The sequence below is a fragment of the Chionomys nivalis genome, chromosome 8 (genome assembly GCF_950005125.1).
Source record: "Chionomys nivalis chromosome 8, mChiNiv1.1, whole genome shotgun sequence".
NCBI classification, from domain to species: Eukaryota; Metazoa; Chordata; class Mammalia; order Rodentia; family Cricetidae; genus Chionomys; species Chionomys nivalis.
The window spans coordinates 34781269-34807412 of record NC_080093.1 but is presented as its reverse complement, the minus strand read 5'-3'; the positions used below and the strand labels follow the sequence as shown (position 1 = coordinate 34807412).

The 26144-nt window shown below is 41.3% G+C and overlaps 1 protein-coding gene across 1 annotated transcript in view; it reads right to left on the bottom strand.

Moving 5' to 3' along the window:
• Cfap95 (cilia and flagella associated protein 95) overlaps positions 1 to 26144 on the bottom strand; it is an 86498-nt gene that overhangs the window by 4221 nt on the left and 56133 nt on the right. The window contains exon 5 of the mRNA XM_057779424.1: positions 10078 to 10135. Coding sequence (XP_057635407.1) covers positions 10078 to 10135 — 58 coding nt within the window. The remainder of the gene's footprint in view (positions 1 to 10077; positions 10136 to 26144) is intronic.

Here is a 26144-nt window from a genome sequence, read left to right as displayed (position 1 = left end):
GGCAGAGTCTAATTTACCTAAGAAAATTGGTGTATTTTCATCCCATTCTCAAGTCAGCAGGTCTTCAAAGATTAGAACAAATCATTAGGGACCTTGCCAACCTGAATGAGGAAGCTTCAAGACCAGATTGTGACTGGAAGCTTCCCTCTAGCCAGTATATCATGAGATCAAGTTGGTTTTCTTTTTATTTACTTTCAGTACTGGGGATTAAACTCAGGGTCTCTCTGGCCCCCAAGCCAACACTTGTAAAGAGCAGATGGGAGAGTCTACAGGAAACAGGACACGTTGTATTGATCCTTTCAAATGTTTCAAAAATTTAAGCCAATTGATTGCCTTCACTGCCTGATTCAGTTTAAGCGAGATTTTGTACATCTTGCTAAAAGCATCTTGACATAATTTCTCATGCATCATGAGAACACTGAGGCCCTTGGACAAAGGAAATGAGTCAGAACCATGACAACAGAGCACAAACTAGAAAATGAGAGTGAAGGCAAACAGTGGATGAACTGGTGGCCAGGGAGATGCCTGGGAGTCAGAAAGATCCAAACACAGAACAGGTGAACAACACAGGCAATCAGGAACAAAAACAAATGATCAGAAACTGGGAAGATTAAATTCCTTATTGTGTAGTAAAGTGAGGAGCCCTTTCAAAGTATAATACAAAAGCCTTGAGATGGAACATTAAAAAAATGCAGATAACCCACGGTGACTGCAGCTCAACCCAAAGGCAAAGCTGGGTAGAGTCCTGAATAAGCAAGCAATCTGGAGCGCCCACAGATCAATAAACAGGGGGAGATGATTTAAACATCATTAATGTGTTTCCCCTCAGTGTGTGGAACCATTCATTTGCTCAAAGGGAGTATAAAATGCGTTTCAGAGCAATACCAGTCAAAGAACAAAGTAATGCTGGCTTGCAGCATGCAAAACAAGATTTTTTTTTCCCAGCAAGATATTAGCCTTGTTGTAAATGAACAGGTTTGAGAAGTCTGAACAGCAGTTCATGGGGTTCCCTTAAATGTATACAGAAAGCATTCTTTACCTCAATGGCTTACAGAAGAGTTGAGGACAGAAGATAGAGTCTAAAGAACCTTAGGAAGAAAGACTGAAAGAGAAGAAAGTCAGGACAGCAAAAAAAGGTCTATTTTTTCCCCATTCCTGCTTGATCTTTAACCATGAAGGGCCCCTTTGCTCTGAACAAAAAGTAGTGTAGTAGAGAAATTATAATAAAAACAGAAAAAATGCAGGTCCCCTGGCCCCAATCCAGTTGGGAACTCTTTAAATTGGTGACCTCTCACACTGCCTTTCACTTCCTTTGGCTAGCCAGGCAGAAAGGAGCTCTAAGAATCATCCATCTGGGGCCACTTTGGGTATTGTGGTGAGGCCAAGAGCTGGAAGTAACTGCAGCCGTGAGGAGGTGTTGATGAAGACAGCAGAGCTGAGCACTGGAGTAGAGACAGACGTGAGTCACGGAGGCCTCTGTGGCATCTACAGTACCCGTGAGAGTGGGAAGGGGGTCAAGCCATCTCCAAGATTAGAAAGGAAACGGGTGGTGAGTTTATGTTAGCCACTAATGACAACAAGGAAAGAGCACCAGGTGAGCCAGTGTACCTGCCCGAGGCAGACCCTGATAGAGAACAGCACATGTAAACGCCACTCTTCTCTGGGATCTTGATGCTAAGCATGTACCCCTCACTCTAGTTAGATGTCCTTAGATGTCCCTTAGGGAACCTTACCAGTCCTGGTTGCATAACACAGTGGCCATTGTCCAACACCTACAATACCTCTAGATTCTTTGAGTCAGGAATTCAGATAAGGTACAGCAAATACAGCACCTCTTAACACAATGTCTAGGGCATCAACAGGGATGACCCAAAAACTGAGGGTGCCTTGAGGGTCAGAGCCTGGGAATGTTTTCTCACTGTGGTTGGTAGTAGGTTTCCACTGGGGTCTGCTGCAGGCTCCTGGCTGGAATGGCCACACAGGCCCTTTCTGTGCACTTGCTTGTGCTTCCTCAGTGGTGACCAAGTTCTGAGAATGAACACAGCGCAAAGTGGATCACGAGGAATGTGCTTGCTTTTCCTCTTCTAGCCTCCAAAGTCAAGCAGCACCATTTCCAGTGGCGACGCAGCTCACCCAGATTCCATGGTAGGAAGTGGGAAGCAGACTCAGATTCTAAGCAAAAGGCATCCATCCACATGAGTTCAAGCATAGATTACAGTCATTCTTAATACACTTCATTCTCTCCTCTTTCTTATGGAGAAGATGAAGCTGGATCAGGAACCTCCAGTGCCCCTTGTGTCTGCTGCTTCTCCAGGAAGACTCACAGTTGTGTATCTGCATATAACTGTGATTTATTATCTCAGAAGGATATAAAGCAAAATGAGCATCGAGAGCAGGTGCATGGGCTGAAGCCCAGAGGATACCAGGTGCAGCCCCCTGGACTGTTATCCCAGACAAGGGGTAAAGCCTCTCTACAGAGAAAGCTTATAAGAAATGCAAGCCCAGGGTTTTTATTGGGCACTGGTCACATCCAATCCCAGTGTGCATGCACCAGAATTTTATACTTCCAGAAGAAAAACAGGTGTTTGGCATAGACCATGTGTGTTGCATGACTAGCTTTGTCACCGGAAGCCATTCTGATAAGAGAATTGTGATCCTGAAAATGAAGTTTCCACATGCAAGCCAGGCCAACCTTAGGACAAAGACTTTGACAGGATAGTAGTCTTGGTTCTGATTTGTTAGTTCTTCACTGCACACAGGGCATGGAAAATGATCTTGGAGAAAGTGATAGTATTTTCAATAAAGATTGAGCTGGGCACAGTGGCTCACCTCTGTCATACTGAGCTGGGCACCGTTGCTCACTCCTGTAATACCCATGAGCTGTGTACAGTGGCTCCCTCCTGTAATACCCATACTTTGTAGGCTAAGGCATAAGAACTGCTGTGATTTCAGGTCAACCAGGGCTACAGTGTCTTTACAAAAATTTCAAGTGGATACAGAAAGGGGAAAGGCAAAGAAAGAGAGAGAGAGGAGAGAGAGAGAGAGAGAGAGAGAGAGAGAGAGAGAGAGAGAGAGAGCAATGGGGAGAGGAGAGAGAGCAATGGGGAGAGGTGGTGATTTAGACTGAATACTCCTTGTAGTAACTAAGTTGTGGCATCAAAAAGAGGTTTGATCTGGAGAGAGGCATTGTTTCCCACTGCGATAGAGTTGGGAAGAAGGCTAACTACCAGTTAGACCCACTTCCTCTTCAAACGCGAAGCGGCAGACAGTTCTCATATGTCCAGCACCCTAACAGAATACTAAAATCCTTGCCTAATGTTTCCTTAGTGGGAGTGGGAAGAGTGTTTAGAATTCTATGTAGGAACAGACATTTGAATTACTACAGACTATTGGCAGGCCCAGTATTCAGTGCTATCCAGACCAGGATTTCTACCTGTTTCTCTGAGGCAGGACTGGCATTGGAAATATCTTTCTGAGCTCGTTATAGATAAGGATAACTGGGAAGTATGTGCTTCATGTGGATGTAATAAGCATTAATGCAGAGAGGATCCTGCAGAATATAGAGAAGGGACATTTCACAGAAAGAGCTTAGAACATATTCATGGCTAATTGGGTACAAAGAATCAAAGATGATTCATGGCTTCAAATCCGCATAGCGGGGAGAGTTGCAACACCATTAAAAGGAATAAGACACAGGGACGGTGGAGGACTTCTTTTGTGGGGAAATTATGAGTCACACTTTAGACATTGCTAATTCGAGATGGCATCAGTACAAAATGTTTCCTTGGAAGACGGTGTGATGGGACAGATGGCCTGGAGAGATGTCAGTGCCCTACATGCAGCAGTGATCATCGGCAGGGAGAGAATAGCCGCAGAGAACATCGCAGCGACCATGGATGGTATCTGTTGTGGACTGAGGATTATATCATTGTACTCCACGAATTTCCCTGCGGTGAAAAACTGTACTGAAGCTGTGTGTCCTTGCTCTGGTTTGCATGCTGATTGATGCAGAACAAAGGAGTGTGGTTGAGTTGTCCATCTTCAGAGGATAAACAGCTGCTAACTCTAACGGAAGTTATATGTATTTTTGAAATGTTCTTGTAAGATTTAAATTATATCATTAAAAACCGTACATCCAGAATGATGGCTGCAGAGCTAACGGGGCAGATGAATTCTCTGAGGTTGGGTAAAACTGGAGGAGCAGTGTTCTGGAGCTCAAATGTCAGCAGTGCCCATGGCTGAATCAAAAGAGAAGCCATGGAAGACGGGAAAGGAGCAGTGAGGAGAGCGTTGTAGATCTACGAGGACCAAAGAGGTTGAAGAATTTGGTGGGCACCAATAACACTAACTTGGAAAGAATCAACAGAGCAGGACCCTAACAAAGTACAGTGAGATGAATCAATTTCTATCACCTTAGCATATGCTGCTTAGGAAAGGATTAAGGGAGTTCAAAAAAAAAAAAAAAAAAAAAAAAGCATGCTGATAAAAGGCAGAGAAGAAAGGGATGCCGAGGGCTAAACAGCCCAGTTACATGTTGGGAACCCCCGACCTGCAGGGAGAGCATACAGAAGGCTAGCCTGGGAAAACTGGCTGAGGAGATTTCCTCTTTTCCATCCTTTTGTTCTGCTTCCTTCTTCCTGTTTTATGGATCATGGCAAGACAGTCTAGGATGTTACAATAGTCTTCTTAGTTAGTACATTTCCCAACTGATCTCCACTTACAAGAAAGACAAGTGGCAGCTTTTGTCATATAGGCTAACACACAGTATTTATAGTATCTTACATAATGGGTTGGCCCAAGACCATTTCTCCCCCACACACCATGCTTCCTGGGTGCTACATTCTTATTCTTTAGGATAAAGGAGCACAATTCAGTCACTTATATTCTAAGAACAAACCACTATTGACTCTCCCAGAAGTCATGGGGGGCCCCTGTATACTGTTACCTCCTGCATCATTCCTTCCTGACAAATCATCACTGCTGTTTCTTAGTCAATGTCAACCTAATCCTCAGCCAAGTTTTTCAAACCTTCCAGCAGTCCATTCTAAGGGTCTGTTTTTACTGATTTCACTGTTTTTTGGTCCCTTTCTTATTTGGTAGTTTTATTTTTCAAGGTCATTTTCAGTTTAAGACCAGGCTTCTGAGACATTGTTAGCTGCCTAATTTTGTACTCTAATTTGAAAGCAGTCTCCGTCCATCCACCCAGCTTGTCTGTAAACATGTATAATGGGTTCTTTCCAGTCACTGTGGACTACCCGTGTGTGCACTGTAATGACAGCCATCGCCCACCTGGCATTAGTACGGCAAAGGCTATCCTTCCCTTGTATGCCCGAAGTACACTCATTCGGGGAACTTCATTTACTCTTAAAGGGCATTTGAAGCAGCAAGCATACTGATGTGAATGTCACATTGGACAAAACCAAAGTATATATTGTTATAGTTTGCCTGTAAGGATTTTTTTTTAGTATACATTATGTATAAAAACTCCATGACTCCTATGCACCTGAATTAAGACCCTACTGTCCCCTGGTAAAGTCTTCTAAGCACACATACAGAGCAGATTGGGAGGAAATGAGAAAGAATCTGTCTTATCTACCCTGGGTGACTCTAGGTGACACTGGTGACAGACCTTACTTACTTCTTCACTGAACTTCAGTGAGTTGCTTCCTACTGGATGTCATTTCCTCTCAATGTCTATATTAGAATAATAATAATAATCAGCTGATATAACAATAATTAAATATGTAACTAGTGGGATGCATTTTATTATATATTTAAGTAGAATTTGCTATTTCTTTTTCTTCTGAATACATCTTTTATTTTTATTCTTTTTTAATTAAAATTTCCACCTGCTCCCCATTTCCCATTTCCCTCCCCTCCTCCCAAATATTGCCCTCCCCCCACTTCCCTCCCCCTATCCCCACTCCTCTTCTCCTCCCCCCACTCCATTCCCCCTCCCTCTCGATACTGAAGAGCAGTCCAAATTCCCTGCCCTGCGGGAAGACCAAGGTCCTTCTATCTACGTCCAGAAAGGTGAGCGTCCAAACAGGCTAAGCTCCCACAAAGCCAGTTCATGTATTAGGATCGAAACCTAGTGCCATTGTCCTTGGCTTCTCATCAGTCTTCATTGACCGCCATGAATACATCTTTTAAAGAAAAAATCATTTGTGTAATTCTAGACACTCAACCACAAGGAAATTTCACAAGCCATATAAAGGAGCCGAGGCTGTGAGTGCCAATAGAAATTGCTACACAATTAACAAATGTAGCCAATCTAATAAGGTTTCGTTATAGGGAAAAATAGGAACAGCTATGTGTACCAACACTCCAAAAGATAAACCGACTTTTTAAAGTAACATCAGAGCATTTAAGTTGCAGGCAGTAACACTCACAGCAGCCTATGGAACACTAGCCACGGACATTAGTTCTAGCATTGCAATCACAAGAAAACACACACGTCTCTTTTCTTAGTCCTTCGTCCATATTATATGGCGACATCTTTCTTTGATAATGAACTATATTTATAGCCAAATGACATAATATATCACATGCAAATTTGAAGTCTGAGGATCTCTATTTTAAAATATTTTTCTCCTTTATAAAAGACACATGTGTTTTCTGCAGAAATCAAACCGTTGGAAAGAAGAAAGTAAAGCCCCTTCCAGTCCCAGATTCTCTGAAGTGGAACTGGGCTTTGTGTCCTTGCCTAGAGGCAAAGCTGTGTGGCCCATGGCGACTCTTAGGAGGAAAGTGACAACCAGGACGGTGTGACAAGTAGGACAGTGGTGCCATCTTCTTACGGAAACTCTGCAGCTCTTCAGAACTGGGCTTTCCTATAATACCATCATGCAATACTAGTGACTCACCAGATGCATGGCGAATTAAAACATTATCCAGTTTCCAAATTGACAGAATGAAATGTCTGCCAAAGTTGTTAATCCAAAAGGTTACTTGGTCATAAATTAAATTCTTTTATAATAGAACAAAGTCAGTGATACAGAGACAAATCATATCAAGAGTTGAATTTAAGAGTTGGCGAACTTGGAGGGAAATGCGTAGGCTAATTGCAGATCTTCCCTTCTCCTTCCTCTCCTCCAAATTCAGCCTCCCTCACAACTCCCAGTTCATGCCCATTTCTAAGTGTCAGCTCCCAGTACCTAAAATCACATTTTATCTAGAACCTCTAGTGACTACACTGAACAGGATACCATAAGATTTTCCTGCCAGGCAACACACAGCCACACACAACCAGAAAGGGCAACATAAACTAAGGAACAAAACAACCACCCAATAAAACACCCACCAGGTATCATCTAGAATTACAATCATCCCAAACCCAGATGCTTAGATTCTAGTGTGAAGCAAAACAGCAGGATAATACATCTCCACTAGAGCCCAGAAACTGTACTACAACAGACCCTGAGTATTGCAACATAGCTTAAGCACAAGACAAAGAACTCAAAATAGCCTTTATGGATATAGTAGATGGATGTCCTTAAAAGAGAAACGAATAAACAAACCGTGGAAGGAAATGGATAAAACAGTACAAGACCTAAACATGGAAATAGAATGAATAAAGAAAACCAAAACTGAGTAAAATCTGTAAATGAAAAATTTAGGAACTTACACAGGAGCCTCATAGGCAAAGTCTTACCAACAGAATATGAGACTGAAGAGAGAATCTCAGCCATTAAAGACAGGATAGAAGAAATGGATAGCCCAATCAAAGAAAATTATATATATATATATACACATATGTATATAATTTGTCACATTGTCATATGCATGTATGACATATGACATATACATGCATATGACAATGTGACAAATTTTATATAATTGTCATATGTATACACACATATGTATGTATATATGTATATACATACATACATATATATATATATATAGAGAGAGAGAGAGAGAGAGAGAGAAAGAGAGAGAGAGAGAGAGACATAAACCCTTAGTGAAATAGAAGCAGTGATAAAAAGTCTCCCAATCAAAGAAAGTTTGTGGCCAAGTGGTTTTAGCACAGAATTCTACTAGACTTCCAATGAAGTCTATTACTTCTCAAATTATTCCACAAAACAGAAGTTACATTGCCTGAGTCATTCTATGAGACCACAGTTACCCTGATGACAGAAGAAAATGAATTCATATGGCATTCTTCGGGCATCCTTGTCTCATAATGCCATATCAGGGCTCTTTTGAAAAAATATCTTTTTAAGCTTTATTTATATTATTCCTGTTTTTTTAATCCTCCTTTCTTTTTTATTCCATCTGTATTGTTTACTCTTTCAAATAATTCTTATACTCCTAAATTCTGATAAAAAGCAAAAATCCATTGATGTTTTACTTATATTAAACATCATATTTATAATCAGTTTTCCAGTCTTGTCTCTTTCATTCATGATTCCGGTATCAACTCTTGGGCTCTTTTGTTTCTGTCTTAAACAAGCAAATGAACGAACTCAACAACTGCATCCTCTTCTTGAGTTCTCAGGAGCTACAGCCAACCAGAAGCTGCAAACAGACTCCAGCCTTAACCAAGATGGACACCCAGGGTGGTTTCCTCTGTCTTAAGCTGTGACCTTCAGTGTTCCTTCCCCACCCCTCCCTTTAACAGCAGCCAGTTTGCTCAGGCTGCAAAAGGTGATGTAGTAGCACAAGGTCCTTTTTGTCCTGTTCTGACGACCAAATCAGTCACCTGACAACCCTGACTCTAGAGACACAGAACGAATCTCCTCTTGGTGAGGGAGGAGCTTCGGCAAATAAGAAAGTCTATTTTGTTTCTCTCTCTCTCTCTCTCTCTCTCTCTCTCTCTCTCTCTCTCTCTCTGTGTGTGTGTGTGTGTGTGTGTGTGTGTGTGTGTTTGTGGAGGCACTAAATTGTCACATTTCTTGCATTGGCCTTGGAGGAAATTCTCTCCAAGGAAGTATTCTATGTTGTGTTGCTGTATTTGTATGTTTTCCTTTTTATAATTTACTGACTTGTGTTGTATGGAGAAAATATTTTTTGTTTTGTTTTGTTTTGTTTTTTGAGACAGGGTTTCTCTGTGTCACAGATCTGGCTGTCCTGGAACTCAATTTGGAGGCCAGGCTGGCCTTGAACTCTCAGAGATCTGCTTGTCTTTACCTCAGGAGTACTGGGATTAAAGGTGTGTGCCACCAACACCCAGCTGGAAAAGTTTTATCTTATTCATCCTTGTTACTTCACAGTTCAACATATCTTGGTTCTTTTAAGTAGATAATCACACTCTTTGAGACAATAATGGCATTTTAAAATCTTCTTTGTCAGTAGTTAAACATTTTAATTTTCTCTCAAAGCTGTTTAACTGGCTAAGATGCACAAGGAAAAGCCAGGATGAAGCCACTTTAATTTAGCTTCTGTGGTACATTTTCTTCCTTTCTCCGTCCCATCTCTCTACCCCCTTTGTTACTCTAACTCTTCCTTCTTGACTTCAACTTAGGACTTTTCACTGGCTACTCAAGTGCCTTAAAAGTGAGGCCTTTCTCTCTAGTTCAACTGCCTAATTGTTTAAGTAGATCAGTGGTAGCACACATCTTTAATCCAAGCAGAGGAGGCAGAGGAAGGTGGATCTTGTGAGTTCAAGGCCCAGCTTGGTCTACAAGAACTGGACAGCCAGGGATGTTACACAGAAAAACATATATGTATGCATTTAAGATCTAAATTGGACTTCAAAAGAAATCAAAACTCAATTTCCCAGAACTAAATTAAGTTCCATACGTCTATGTGCTCATAAGATAAAAGTAAGTAGAAAAGTGGTTTCATTCCATGCAAGTTCTATTCAGGGTAGAAATAATAAATAAGCAAGGGAGAAAATGATCAATATATCTTATATATTTAGAACCTTAGATATTTTCTTCCCTAAAAAAAGCCATTAATTTCCAAAACTAAATCATAGATATAAAACATTCTATTGATTCTCACAAGCACCAAGTATTCTCTTAATTAATGTAAGAGACATTTTAAGTCTTAGAAATCCCTGATCTCCACTTAGTCACTCCACGTGATGAGTCACCTACGTGAGTAGACTTGAAATATGATTCTTGTACTTACAGGTGGCGGATAATTATACTGTGGAGTGTAATCCTCAGAGTATGTTGTTAAAGCACACCTAAAGAAAAAGAAGTCAAGATGTCAGAAAAGGAATGACCCCCAACATCTCCACCAAAAACAAACAAAAAAAACCACTGCCATGAAACAAGCACATTTCAGGAAAGAGCAGTACTGACAAAGGGTTTGAGTCCAGCCTTCCCAGGCCATCTTCACAGGATTAGTTCTCCCTAGCAAGCATTCCTTCAATTCCTTCCAATTCCTTCCAACCTTCTGTGTTCTTGTTCTAACACCTACAGCTACCAAGTCCCATCAGCATCTTAGGTGCTCTGCATTCCCCAGATTCTCTACATTACCTACTTTCTGCCTCAAAATCGTTTTGACCTCATGTCCCACATTCGCTGCCAGATGATGGCTGAAGAAATTGTGGAAGACACCTAGGTTGCTGAAATCATGGACTATCCCCAGCCCCTCCTCCACCTCTTAAACACACAGAAGCATTATATGAATCATATGCCCGCCACCAAATATATAAGAATAGCTAAGCTCAAAAGGAAGCCTTTGGGGTGCTGACAATGAAAAGACACACGCGATGGGAATCACAAAAGCTGTACCCTAAGCCCACAGTGTGGCATTTTAATTATGGGTAACAAACAAGAAAAGTTTATTGTACTTCCACATGGAAGAGATTAGGGAAACCCCAATTTTTAGCCCAGAGAAACTTGCAAGGGTTTCTCTGTTTAGAGCTTTGGGTAAGGGAGATATTCTTCTGTAGAAATGAAGCTGCACTTGTGTTCCCACCAATATTCTAGGAATGGGTGGTCAAAGAAAATACCTAGCTTCTTTGGAAAGCAAGAGTATTCAATAAGGATTTCAAGATAACAAAATCCAGCTCCAGCAGTTGAATGGGTACAGATGGTAGATTTAGTTGGTCATAGCCACCAATTGCTGTCAGCTCTCTCTGTGCTGCTTCCTGAACAGTGCAGCACCTGGGAACCTGGGAGTTAGAGAATACAGTCTTCCCAGTGTTTTGGAGGAAAACACCAATGGATACCCAAATCTGTGGATGCTCAAGTCCCCTCTGTAAATTTGTGTTTGTGTATAGCACACGTACATTCTCGTATATATTCTAAGTCATCTCTAGATTGTTTATAATGCTTAACATAATGTAAATGCTCAGTAAATAATTTGGACACTAAGTAAATAGCATGGTTTCAGCAATAATATTTTTTTTAAGTTTTTATGTGTTCAACATAGAGTTGTTTTCTTTTCATTGTTTTCAGTCCATGATTGTTTGAATCTGCAGATGTAAAACTCATGAATATGATACTAGTTAGGTCCTACTCCAAATCAGCTGAATGAGAACTTCTCTGGTCAGGGCCCAGCAGCCTGTAGTTTAACAATCCCTTTAGATATACACTTTATATCCCTTTAGATATACTGATATACACTTGAGTAAAAAAAAAAATAGAATTTTGCATGAGAGGGGTGAAGCCTTGAAAGAGAGAAATGGATAGAACATCATACGAGATGTGAAAGTTGAGGTATGTGGGGAGGAGCAAGCTAGGGTTAAAGGTTTAAGCAAAGATAAGATAAAGGGATGAAGAGGAGGAAGGTGCAGAAGTGTCTTAACTAAAACTAAGACTGTATTAAGAACCCTTATGAATACCTATTGCTTAGAAAACTAATTAAAAAGAAGTTTGAACATTGATAGCTTTAAAGGGGAAACAATGCTTCCCCTAGAAGACAAGGCATATTAAATGAAAATTTCAATGTGTGGGATACATCCCTCTGAAGTTATTTATTGGTCATGGGGGTCCCAAGGCCCCCAAAACATCTCAAATTACTGCTATTGCTCCTGGTTGCCCACTGTAATTAGATGGTAAAATCACAACGCTGAAGACACAATGCATTTTGGTTGAAGAACACAGAGGAAATCAAACAAGAACTGACATGGATATTATTTCTGTTAGATAACCCTTATGACCCTAGAAGATGCTCTATAGATCACGTGTGGGGGGGGGAAGCCATCAATGAAATTACTGATGGTGTACTCTGCATCCTAAAATACTAACCTCCCTACTGAAGCAATAGTGGCATGATTGTTATAGGAATAACCAATTACTTTCAAGTTGGACTGAGATCTGCTCCACAGGATGGACTTCATGCCTGGCACTATAAACCTGATAAAAACCCATGGGTGTGAAGGTCAAAGGCCCTAGGAGGGAACCTACTATTGTTTTACTAAATAAGTATACTGTCAAACTGCCTTGTAAATATTTATGTTTATGCTCCTAAAGTAGTGTGGCTCTCAACTTTAGTCAGAGAAGCTTCTTTCTGCAGTGGGTAGTAGACAATGCAGAGTCTCGTAACTGGTCAAAAGTGCTGAAAATAAGAGACTAAACTGCCTACATATCAGTCCCCTCCCCCGAGGCTCAGAGAACATCAGAGAAGAGGGGTAGAAAAAAATTAAGACCTTGAAGATGTGGAGGAACTCTGTTGAATGCCATCTTCTAGACCTGACATAGTCGCTGCAGTTGTCAATCTCAGCAGCTGTGGTAACTAGCAAAAGCCCTGCATAAGAACAAGTCAGTCACCATTGCAGCATGAATGGGAGAAGAGCTGCCAGCTCTGGGGCTGCTGGGAAAGGGAGGTTAGCTTTCTTCTTCGTGGCTGTGGCCATGCTTTGATGGATGGCCCCACACTAATGAGTATGCAGACTGAACTAACTGGACTCAGTGGTCAGTGGGTTGTTATAAAAACAGAATGATGAGGAGGAAGGAGTAGAAGCAGAAGGCAAATGGAAGTGCAAGGGAGACATATACCAAGAGATACAGGGGTAGTGACGAGGTTGGATGTGATCAAGGTAAACTGAATACATGCATGAAATGTCAAAGGATAAATAAAAATGACAGTGAATCAAGATATTCAACTTTTTAATTTTCAAATCAGTAAATGAAATTTGAAAGACCAACTTGAAGAAATAAAGGAAGGAAGGAAGGATTAAGGAAGTAGGAAAAACTTATCAGTGAAGGATTTAATACTTATTGGCCCTAAATTGAATATCACACAACTTCTTAAAGGCCCATCTATATGCTTCAAAACTTAAAATTATTTTCAAAAAATCCTGAAAGTGAAAAATATGTAAACATATGTACAAGTATTAGCCAAGAGATATTTTCTTCTGGTAATTGCATATGTAAAAGACAAAACTTAAAACAAACAGTAGCTATAGGGACCATTACTCATGATTAAAAGAGCAACTCACCAATAATATTCATAAGAATTTAAATATTTAAGATATGCAAAGCAGAGAAAGGCAGGATTCTCAAAGATAAATGATAAATCTACAGTCACAGAAGAAAACTGTAAAACATCCTTCCACCCATGGTTTCTTAAATATAAATATACCCGAATCCTCCAATACCACCCACAAAGACAGGTTAACAACAAAGAGAATTAAGCTACACACTTATCCCTAAGGAGAGCATAATGGAGCATGGAAAGTACTACTTGAAACAGACCAAATCAAAATGGAACTGCTCCTGAAGAGCTCCATGCCAGCCAGCTCCAACTAAGTTGCTTATATGATATTTCAAGGAGATGAGAACCCGACCCATTTTACTTTTACAAGAAAAAAAAAACTGTAGTAGGGAGTTCAGCTCCTTTGTTTCTGCTTTCTTCAGCGTTCTCTATCAAAACAGCCTGACCCACTCAACTTACCAGAACATTCTAGTTTATTTTATAGGACTAGGTATTTTCTGGTTCTAGAATTGTAAATAAAAACTGAACAGAACCTTTACATCTTGTTATAATTTAGACTTTGACTCTGTAAGTTTCAATTTGTGTATAGATAGGTACTGTCCATAGAGTGAGATCAAAGCCCACACTAGATCAGAGTGCTGGCAGAGTTTACAGAAGGACAGATGGTAACAAGTGCCTGTGGTTAGACAGATCACCATGGGCATCACCTCCAGAAACATCATACTATCCTGATCGGGGAGTTACTGAGATCAGAGGATTTGAACCACAGTTCCAAGCAGGGATAATCAGAAAGACAATTCTGGAAAGGCACTATTTCTGCAACAGAGAGAGGCAACTAAGAAAGTCAAGGGAATTGATAAACTAAACACCAGAAATTAAGGATCCTGGAACAGTAACACAGCATCAGAACCAGCATCGGCATCAGCATCAGCACTAGCAGGCCTCCCACTTCTCACCCCCTCACCAGAGCCAACTAGACACTGCTTCAGTGGTCTGACAGAAGATGGCACTCTTGAACTAAGATAATGTGCAAACGTCACACACTTCTCATTTCCCTCAGTAAGACCAACTGAATGGGATTACCTGTGATTGCCACCAGTCCAGGAAAATCCAACACAGCTCAAAGAAGCATACATAGGTAATATTACTATGAGAAAAACAGTGAGAATAGAAATTAAGCTCATGAAGATCCTTTCCTCCAGAAACGCTCCCAACCACTGACTGAACCCTCCACCAACCTTTTGGTTTAAAGATGTACTGCAGAGACTAGAAAATGGAACAAAAAAAAGAAGGAGTGTCCCACAATAATTGAGTGGGAATGCAAGATTTTACTTCCCAAGGTTGAAAAGATTAAAAAATCCAAGATAATTCACTAAATGTAGCAAGAAAGTCCCAACAAGGTTGTCAGATACAAGATCATTATACGAAGAAGTCCTAGTGAACAAAGAGTGGCAACGTGTAAGTGGAAAGCTCTCACAGCTGTAACAACTCCCCAAATAGCCTAGAAGAATACGCATAACCAAAGCTCTATACTACATATATGAAGGGAAACATATAAAATGCAGTTTGGGTATAGAATGATTCCTTATGTATGAATAAGATGAATCATTGATGACGATCATTATTCCATCTAATTGTCATTAATCAAAACACAAGGTATCTCATGGACGTTGATGAAAAAAATCTAATAGAAATAGAATTCCGTAAAATGCCAAATGGAATGATGACAGTTTGGAAGAGAAGAATGAACTGGTTAAACTCACTCCACAAAGGTCCAAAGTAGTATGACAGTAATTAAGGCAGTGCTATTGCTTCAGGAGTTAGAAATAAACCTGCAGGATAGACTCCAGGGCTCAGAAATCAAGCCGCTTAAAGCATGGCTGTGCGGCTATACGAGAAAGGGCTTAATGACAAAATAGTGAGCAAAGCAATGAGGCAACAATGAGCTAATCCTATGTTGCAAGTACTGCATGGGTATTATATGAGAGAGAAGTAGCTTCTAAGGGTTGAACAATTTGACATTTCATATAATATGTCTTTACTTCTACTGGTCAAACAATATCATACATAAAGCTATAAAGAAAGTTACAAAAGATGTTTTCATACATTTTACCAAGAAAGAATACCCAAAATAAGAAATTTTAAATTCTTGTAAAACAGTGGTTAAAAAAAAAAAAATCCCAAAGGAAAATTGACCAAGGCTACACACAGGCAATTTGCAAAAGAAATCGGGAAGGATCATTGATGCTAGACAATAAATTTATCCATAAATCCAGCAGTTGGTGAAATGTAAAATGAAAGAGCAGTGCCATGCTGTAGGAAGATAAGGTCTGCCAGGCCAAAAGGAGCCAACCTGGAGTCTGCCTGGAGCTGTCAATAAACTCTCTCTCTCTCTCTCTCTCTCTCTCTCTCTCTCTCTCTCTCCACACAAACACACACACACACAGAGAGAATTCTAACTAGTTAATTTATAAAAAGAAATGAAAGTTTCTCTTTTATTTTATTTCATATAATATGAAACCAAGCAGTGTTTTCTGAGTGCCTGGCAACAGGCGCTGTCAGAGGTCCTGATCATGCCTAGCCAATGAGAGGTGAGCGTGAGATGTCAGCTGTCAATTGTCACCCAGCCTGGGTGCTGGGAGGGTATAGAAGTCCCTGCCCCACGCCCCACGCCCCACGCCCCCTGCTCCCCCCGCCCTTCCCCCGTTGTTAAATAAACGAGTCTGCCATCTGATTCCAGGTGTCTGTGTGGAAGACGTTGGAACCCAGAAACACCATACCATTTTATCTCCATTAGATTATTACTTTAAGGCCTCTGTAATGTTTATGAAGGTATGAAAGAATGAGTAATCACATACTCCTGGTCCTTAACAAAAACCCAGGAATCCAGTGAACCTGGGGTTATAGGTAGGTTTGTCTGGTCTAGAGAAGAGCTGGAAGACCTCATTGTTAGTATTCTGATCAGACTCAATGGCAGCCTATGGTGACTTGAAGTCATGTTGGTAATCACAGGGAGCAAACTGTGCCATGTGGGTCTGCCCTGCTTCTCCCTTTCCCAACTAGAGCTGATAAGTCCAAAGACCCATGCTGATGCTATCAAGGGTTTCCTTTGGGATTTCCCTTAGTAGAAACTGACAGAAAAAGGCCAGTCACTCCTCTGTGACAGGAGCCATAGAATGTAATGTCTCTACCTCATAGAAGAAGCCATTAGGAAGACAAAGCTGCAGGATTGGAGTCCTGACTGCAGGCTCCCCCACAGACTTTCCAGTTGCACTATGGGGCCTTTGCCTAAGATGACCTCCTGTCTCTGTCACCTACAAATGCAAGAGTCCCACTCCAGAGTGTGTGGCTATTAATCAATAGCCAATTCCCCTTGCTCTGAGTCCAAACACTCTGATCAAAAGCTGGTTTCCCATATGGTTTCCACAGAGGGTGAATGCTTTCATTAGGATATACAAAAAAAATAAAATAAAATAAAAGAGAAACTTTCATTTCTTTTTATAAATTAACTAGTTAGAATTCTCTCTGTGTGTGTGTGTGTTTGTGTGGAGAGAGAGAGAGAGAGAGAGAGAGAGAGAGAGAGAGAGAGAGAGAGAGTTTATTGAGCTCAAGTCAGTCTCCATGAGTCAGATAAATGCTGATAAAAAACGACCTTTCTGGAAATGTAAAACCGAGGAGCAGATGCTGGTGGATTCATGAGGACAATGCTGGGCTGTCAGGTTATCTGGAAGTTGGACAGCTGGCTTTCAGCCAGTACCTCCCACGATTCGGCACACATACCCTCACTGACCTTTAACAGGTGCAGAGAATAACTAAAGATATTTTCTGATGAGCAAGTCTGATATTTATCATTAGAGCCATGACATTCGTTAAAATATCTACATGAGCATAAACACCAGGTGAAATGTGACTGTGTGATGAGATGCTGTGCTCCAACCCACAGAGTTCTTCTAGCTTGCAAAAACTTTAAAGTTTAATTTTGCTTCTTTCGTATCTTGTCTGAAGCAAGGAGAGCTGTTGTCTTTCCTCCTTTCCCAGAAGGTAGAACAAGTATACAATGCACTTACTGTATCTCATGGTGTCTTCTAAATATGAGTGTCTTAAAGAAATAAATAATTTCAAATTAGCACTTTTTTTTTGTTTGTTTTTGTTTTTCAAGTCAGAGTTTTCCTGTAGCCTTGGAGCCCGTCTCGGAACTAGCTCTTGTAGACCAGGCTGGTCTTGAACTCACAAAGATCCGCCTGCCTCTGCCTCCCGAGTGCTGGGATTAAAGGCGTGTGCCACCACCGCCCAACTAGGAAACCTATTATTAACACAAGTCTAGCCACTGACAGTCTCCATGTTATGGGTGAGAGGTTAAGCGTTTGCACTCTGGGAAATTGCATCCTGTCCTTAACCATCATTTTGCTTTTACATCTCATGTCAATTTAGACACAGTGATACAGATCTATAATACCAGACTTGGGCGGTAGAAGCAGGAGGATCAGGGGGACAAGACCATCCTTGGCAGTATGACAACTTAGAGCCTAGTCTGACACATGAGGTACTAACTTCCGCTGACAGTCTATGTTGAACTATTTGAATGCCCTTGTCATTTCTTCCTGCATCTACCTTCTGATTAAGTCAGATGGAATTCAGTAGCTGCTCAACAGCTTCAGAATACAGGCAGATGTTTAGAAACTACTCCCTAAAAGGTTAATAAGTATGTGACAGAGAGCAAAGATGAACTGCAAGACAATTGGAATCCACTGTTAACCCTGATCCAAGGGCCAGTACCAGCTAAAAGTCCTTGTCATCTTTGTAAGCATCTTCCCCTCCTCTCATAAACACAGTAATATGGCCCGAATTTCCTCCTCTCTGCTCTGCCCTTAAGTCATTCTGGAACATTCAGACAGTCCTTTAAACACTCTGCATCTTAACACCTCCCCTTCATATTTATTCCATAAATATTTATGAAATTGATAAGTGGATTAATTAATGGGGAAGCTGATTCCTTAGTCTTCTGCTTGAATTTCTTCCTCTACACAGTTAAGAGCAATCTTACCCAAATGACCTTGGGTGATTGTTAGGAAGGACAGAATGCAGACAACACATGTGGAATTTTTGAAGGACAAGGTATGGTTTGCAGAACGAAGCATGAAACACAGTGGGTTGATGATGCCATCAACTGAAGCAGACAAAATCCAAACCAAATTCTACTGCTTTCTAGATCCCTTCCTGTTGTTCTATGGAAAGTTACCACACCCCACTGAGCCCTATCAAGTGAGAATTGTTACAGCATCTAAAAATACTATGATATTGTTATCTCATGACTCTTAAAAGAGTATTCAGCTATTAAGGTGGAGGATAGATGAAAGGAGGAGGACTGGGGAAAGAGGAACCAGCTTTGATATTGATATTAACAATTGGGGCTGTATCTGTCTGTTCTCCAGTCTCAGTCTCCTGGCTTCTGATGCTGCCTCAGCAAATGTTAGCAAATGGGGCTGGATCTATTCTCTAGTCTCCCGGATCTGTCTGTTCTCTGGTCTCCTGGATCTGTCTGTTCTGTCAGTCTCCTGGCCTCTCACTGAATGCCCTCATGCCCCATGAATGCCTAAGCGGGAAGGCTAGGAAGAAACCTGAAACCACTTTATCCTCATAATTAACCAGCGATCCAGTAAATGTCAATTCTTTCTCGGTGCATCAAAAAGCCGCAACCTTTTCTCCTGCCACACTGTCATTGCCAAAGAGTGGGGATTTTATTTTGACTTCCCTTGATACAGTCAAGAGTTTCCTGATGGCCGCCTCGGTTGTCTACCAGTTTTGTGCTTTCTCAAACACAAACATCTGAGGTCTCCCCAGTGCTTAAAAACTTTTCCCATCACTGCCATGATCAAACCCAAATTCTTCACACAGCTTTCAAGTCCTACTCACTCAGCCGTCATGGATGCAGGCTCACCCCATGATGGGCCTTGCTCAGTCTACCTCTACACGTCCTCTATCCTCTGCTGAAGAATGTCCTTTTCTCCCATTGGTCTAACAGCTCAGGTATCTCTTCTAACTGGAAACGTCTAAACTTCCCAGTTTGAGTCACATCGCTCCTTTGTATCTTGGGTTCACTCCCAGCATGCAACACCTTGCAGGTTGATCCTTTCAATGCTATGCAAGCCAGTCCCCTCTCTCATCTCTTCATCTAGAAGCCTAAAACAATACTGCAGACAAGTCTGTAGTGAGGTGTGGGATAAATATTTTAGAGAGGCATTTCCTTAAGCTCTTCAAGTTGTTCCTTCTAGAACAGCTTTGCCTTTGCAGCATGGGAACCACCCTGAGACTATAAAGATGAAAAGGAGTTCATCTCGGGTCCCTTAAGACATTGCTTAGCACCATCCCAGTCTTGGATTCCTTGACCTTAGAGTTCATGCCTGGTGGCCAAATGCATCCCTTAATTACTCAGGAACTGCTAGCTAAGTCTTCTATTACTTCTAGTTGAGCCTCTGTCTTCCCAATGCACCAGGATGCGTTACTTTTCCTGCCTCAGATAGCAGACAAATGAGACTGTCTTTTACATCTATACTACCAATGTCGAATTTTTCCTGGTGCAAAGTAGACAGTCATCAAATATATATGTTGGGAGAATTTCCTTGCTCCTAATAATTTTTTGAAGCTATTTGAAAGAATAAATCATCTATGTTTTTTGTTTGTTTTTTGAGGCAGGGTTCTCTAGCTTTGGAGCCTGTCCTAGAACTAGCTCTTGTAGACCAGGCTGGCCTCGAATTCACAGAGATCTACCTGCCTCTGCCTCCTGAGTGATGGGATTAAAGACGTGCGCCACCACCGCCTGGCCACATCTATGTTTTTAAAGTATTCATGTAAATGAAAAGTACAGACTCAAATATAGACAGCAGCAAAGGTTTCTGTAATTCTAGAAAGTCCTTATTTTTTTTAAACTTTAACTCTACCTCAAACATGTTACTACTATCCACTGAGACCAGCTAAAGACTTCAAGTGATTGTAAATACTTTGTAAATGACAACTGTAACTTACATGATAATGATTAGGTTCACCCAACATAGGCAGGGCAAGTGGGGTCTATATATTCCAATTAGAGTATCTTTTTGTCCCATTGATCTGCAGCTTGGGTGTAATCTCTACCTGGAACTCAGGCATGGGATATACAGAAATGACAGACATGTGTGAACACCCCCATTATGACAATTTGAAAATATTCACTACCCATCTTGGGCTTTGTTGGGGTTGTTGTTTTAATAACGATGGCTTGCCTTTCTGGTGTGTTGTGTAATGTGATGTTTGGCTTTCTTCGAACACAGTGAAATGAATACAGTCAAACTCAGAAAAGTATCTTCCCACTGTTGCCTCAGCGAATTTCACACCTGCAATCCTAAAGTATTAACTACAACCGCTAACTGTTCAATGAATCTTAAATTTTTTTCTCAGTTGCCTGTGCCTTTACCTTGTATTCATTAAGTTATCTTCAAGACCAAGGTCAAGGAGTTTTTCTCCTGTGCTTTTTGTGGGGGATTTTCAGAGTTTCCAGATTCTCTCACTAGATTTACTAGATTATGAGTCCCCAACATTCAGTCTACCTGCATCTCTACTCAGAAATGATAAAACTATAGCTATACTTTTAATATTGGGGAAGAAATAACTACATAAACATGTTACCTGGAGATATGAAGATGATTTCAATTATCTATTTCTGTAGATTCAAAGCTAGTAGTGAAAAATAGCCACTTTTATATGTTATCTCTGATCATCAGTGGGGTGAATGGGCTCAGCTGGGGTTTCTGTTCTATGTGATATCTATCCAAGACAGCTCACACTTCCACTGTTGATAGTTATTCTTATTGAGTAAGGACTCAGCTGGAGATGTCAATGGAGTGTGTTGTCACCTCTGCGTGACTGCTCCATGCATCTTTAGTTTCACAGTAGAGCTGCTGGAGTTCAAGAATCAGAAAGCAGCGCCGGGCGGTGGTGGCGCACGCCTTTAATCCCAGCACTCGGGAGGCAGAGGCAGGCGGATCTCTGGGAGTTCGAGGCCAGCCTGGTCTACAAGAGCTAGTTCCGGGACGGGCACCAAAGCTACAGAGAAACCCTGTCTCGAAAAACCAAAAAAAAAAAAAAAAAAAAAAAAAAAAAAAAGAATCAGAAAGCAGAAACTGTCAGTCTTCTTAAGGTCCGCAATAGAACGTTTGGAATCTCACTTCTGCAACGTTCTCTTTCAGAGGAAGAGCTAACTGTAAGTCAAAACAGGAATTCTGAAGGCGCCCTGTTGTATATGCTAGTGTTCCCCTTTATTATTCGAGCTTAGGTTGGGCTCCAATAACTTGCAAATATGAGAGTAAAACTAATAAAAGCAAATGCTTCCAAATAGCTAACTATGCATCAACACTATTCAAATGACCTTGTATATGATAATTCATTACTCTTAAGAGCGTTCTGAATTGATTTCATCATTTACATTCTCTATAGGGTGAAATATATGCACAGGGACTAAAGTAATAGTCCGAAGTCCCACAGCTGGTACTTAATAGCAGGCCAGGATTTGAGCTAAGACGTTTATATTTGGTGAGATGACTCAGCAAGTAAAGACACCTGCCTCCTAATCTGACAATTTGAGTTCAATCCCCAGGATGCACTTAATGGAAAGAGGAAACTGATTTCCCAAGGTTGTCACTAGACGTCCACAAACATCCCATGGCTTGTGAGCACACCCACCACACACACACAAATAAATAAATAAATAAATAAATAAATAACTTGATAAAATCTATTCACACCAAAACTTATTGTCTGAGATGTTTTAGTATTTAGAAGAATGATAGAACAACTAGAATTTTGATATATAGTTTGTTGTACATCACTTTATTTTTGTAAACATGGAAATAATAATTGCTATATTTAGGCAGGGCAGGCCCTGAGCCCAGGGCCACTGTTTTTGTATGAGGATGATTTATTTCAGGAATTGGCTGACATGGAGGACAAGAAGTCTACAACCTGCTCTCTGCAAGACACAGAACCAGAAAAGCCATTGATGCAATTCAGATACAGGGAAGCTGATGGTATAACCCATAAGCAGACAGGTGAACTTGGGGTAGGGATGGAATATAAGTTCAGAATCCAAAGTCCTGAGAACAAGGAGCTCTGGCATCCGAGGATGGGAGACCATGACATCCTAATAGATCTAGGAGAACAGATCTGATCCTTCTGCTTTTGTTCTGTTGGGGCTGTTCATGAACTGAAGGGCACACACTCAACATGGGTCGGAACAGCCTTACTAGGTTTAATTCAAATGCTAATTTCTTTCATAGACATCCCCACCTGCATACACAGAAATGGTGTTTTACTAACTCTCTGGGTATCCATGGGCCTAGTCAAATTAGCATATAAAATTGATCTTTGTGCGCGCCAAGCTTCGAATCTTCAAATGAAAATTTTCATTTTTAAACAAATGGGGATACTGATTATTCAGACATGCATATAGACTCTAGCTTGACATTTTCCCCTGCGAGACAAGGATCATGCTAACATCCTTCTCAGCCTGGAGTGTGTTTCTTGGTGCCTTTCTAGTTGGCTGAATTTGCTGAAATGCGTTCAGAGGCAGCTAACTGCTATTTCTCTTCACACTGCTCCTGTAGATAGTGTGCCCCTGCTTAGCTGATGGATGCTGCTGACAGATCAGCGGGATGCTTTTCCTAATAGCAATATTTGGGTAGTGGTACAAGTCCTGATCTGATCTGGAATTTGGGCTGTGTGCCTTGGCGAGGATTGTTTTAGTGCCTAGTAATACCATGCATGTCCCATTGGCTATCACTGCATGGCAATTAACATAATTTGATAACAAAATTTAGGTCAAAGCGTGTGATACTGTCTCTTGGCTCTCGGGGTTTGAGATAACAGTTGACCAATGACTGATTCATTCTGCCCTTTGTCCCCCAATTTATCTTCTCCATCCAAGTCCATTACGGTAGCTTTTCAAGTTCCATCAACAAAGTTGAGCTTATTGGGTTTCCAGACCTGCTCAGTGAGGCGATCAGGAATGATCAAGTTAGGCTTCCTTGATTACCTCTTGAGGTTGCCAGCCTGCCTGGTGGCTGTAGTAATCCTGCCTCTCTCTGCAGGTGTCAGGAAGAGGCAGAAGTTCTTTGATTCCTTTCTGCAGCTGGGCTGGCTATGTCATAGCCATGACAAACAGGGAGCAGAAGTGAGATCCCACACTTTCCAGTACAGACCTGAAGAAAACTGGCAGTTTCTGCTTTCTGATTCTTAGACTCCAGCTGATCTACAGTGAAACTAAAGATGCATAGAGCAGTCATGACAGCATACTGTATTGACATCTCCGGTTGAGTTCTTACACAAGAAGAGGAATAACTACCAAGAGCGGAAGTGAGCTGGCTCGGATAGCATTGTGGTTCTGACATCACGTGGAACAGAAACTCCAGCTGAGCCCCTTCATGCCAACAAATGATCAGAGATGACAAAGTGGCTGATTTGAAACAGGCATTGCCCCCAAACTCCATTTACTTCACAGCATGTTCTCCAAATGTCCAAGTCTGGACCGGGTGACCAACACCTGGGCTGGTGGGGAGGGGGGGGAAATGGACAGAATGAGCCTGGCCATCACATGGCCTAGCTGCATTACAACTAATGGAGGCAAGCCTAGACACATTAAAGTGAACAGTTCTATAGCAGATGGAGACGAGAACGGAGTTCAGATCTATTTCCTTTCTATTCCGTGGTCTTTCCCCCAGCCCGCTTCTTGTCACAGTTTATTATTATTTACTCCACATCCTCACAGGGACATTTTTCTACAGTGTTTTCCTTCTTGAAATACGTTCAGCAACTAGATGGTATTTCACCAAGAGACAAGTCATCACAGTAAGTAGAAAAGAAAAGAAATGCCTTGCCTAGGACTGGCAGAGGGGAAAGACAAAGAAAACAAAAGCACTCTTGTGATTTATATGCCGTCCCTTTTGGCTCTGCAGAGTGTGGCAGGTTTTAGAAATGCCGGCTGCCCCATGAGAGGAGCGAACAGGGAGCAGTTAAACTCTGGCCTGAACTTGCTACTGCTACCGTGAAGAGACCACTTCACAGGCAGAGAGAGGAGCTCTCTGCCAACAGCGGATACTTAACTGCCTCCGCTACCTTTTGGTCTCATTTAATTTGCCCATTTAGACACCTTTCCCCTTATAGCCATTAATTAGCACAGGAAAAGGATGTTACAGATCATTTGGTTCAACCCCTCCTGCTCCAGATGGAAGCGAGGGAGGATTATTAGCCAAGAGCAAGGTCACCTCGTCAGTGGTGGGCAGCCCAGAAGTAGGTCCCAGGTTTCCTATTTGCCCAAATTGTACTCGCTCTAAGAAAGAATGATTATTAGTGTCAAAAGCTACCCAGTGACCAATACACTTTTTTTTTCATCTGCATTCTGAAAACAAGACACATTTATAATAAAATTTCAACAAATATGCACCAGTCACTACTACAGGAGGCAGTGAAATTTGATAGCACTGGCAAGATGTAGGACTCAGAGCTGACCTTGTCCAAAGTCTTCCTTGGGTATTTCTCTACCCAGCACTAGCTCCCGTGGACATGCTTCTCACTCCATAAAAAATAGGAAGGGAGGGAGGAAGGGAGGGAGGGAGAGAGGGAGAGGGAGGGAGGGAGGGAGCCCTGATTTCTCCTATAGCCTCATTACAATACCACACACAGTTTTGTGTATGTAGATATGTATGTGTATGTAAACACACACATACGGCTTCTGATAACTAAGACCTTCACATAAAATGAGTTCGTATTAGATAATCAGATAATCAAGGATCCACTTACAAGTTAGTTTCTCATGCCTCATAAATAGTTTATCTAAATTAAGTTAAACTTGCTTTAGAGGCTTGCTAATGAAGTGGGAAGGCAAAGAAAAACTTAAATTAGTATCTTCGTAGATACGTGCTCCCATCCTCTTCCCTATGTGTCTTAGGGAACTGTGCCTCTCATCAGTCTCTTCTGCATACATGGAGTAACAGTGATATATATCAAGATGTGTCTCAGCTACCTGAAGCAAAAGATCACTGTGGGTTTCTAAGAGACTGTTGAGTATCTTTGATTTTCAACACTCCTATCACCAACCATGGCCAATGCCTTGGGAAACACTGGTAAGAAAGAAAATGCTGGATCTCAAGGGAAACACTAGCTAATTCAGTCTCCACGTCTGTAAATGTCATTTCAGGTTTATGTCTTTGATATAAATTTTAATCTCCATCTGCTTTCATGTATTACTTTCTTGTATTACTCGGGGTTCTCTAAACAACAGAACTGACAGAATGAATATGTCTGTTAAAGGGGGAGTTATTAATATCCTACAGAATGTGATCTGGGTATTTCACCAAAGGCTATGTCACACTGGAGACGGTGAGAATCAGGTAGTTGTTCAGTACCTGAGGCTGGATGTCCCGGTGGTCCCAATATGGAGCGGAAAGTCTGGAGGATTCCTAGAGAGAGGCTGGGTTTTGGTTTACATTGACACCCTATAGAAACTGGTTCTCACCTCAATACAGGGCAGCCACTTGCAGGAGATATTCACATTTTAGTATGGCTCTTCCTGCTTCAAATAATCTGATCAAGAAAATCTCTCACAGGAGAGTTTTGCAGTTTATTTTAGTTGACTTCAGATGCCATCAAATTGACAGATCAAGACTAGACACTGTATTTCTCTAGTGCAGTTCCCCCCTTTTCCTTAGTCCATAGCATGTGAAGAAGACATTAGCCAATGGAGCCTCTTTTCATAGTTAAAATCGGTATCATCAAGACCG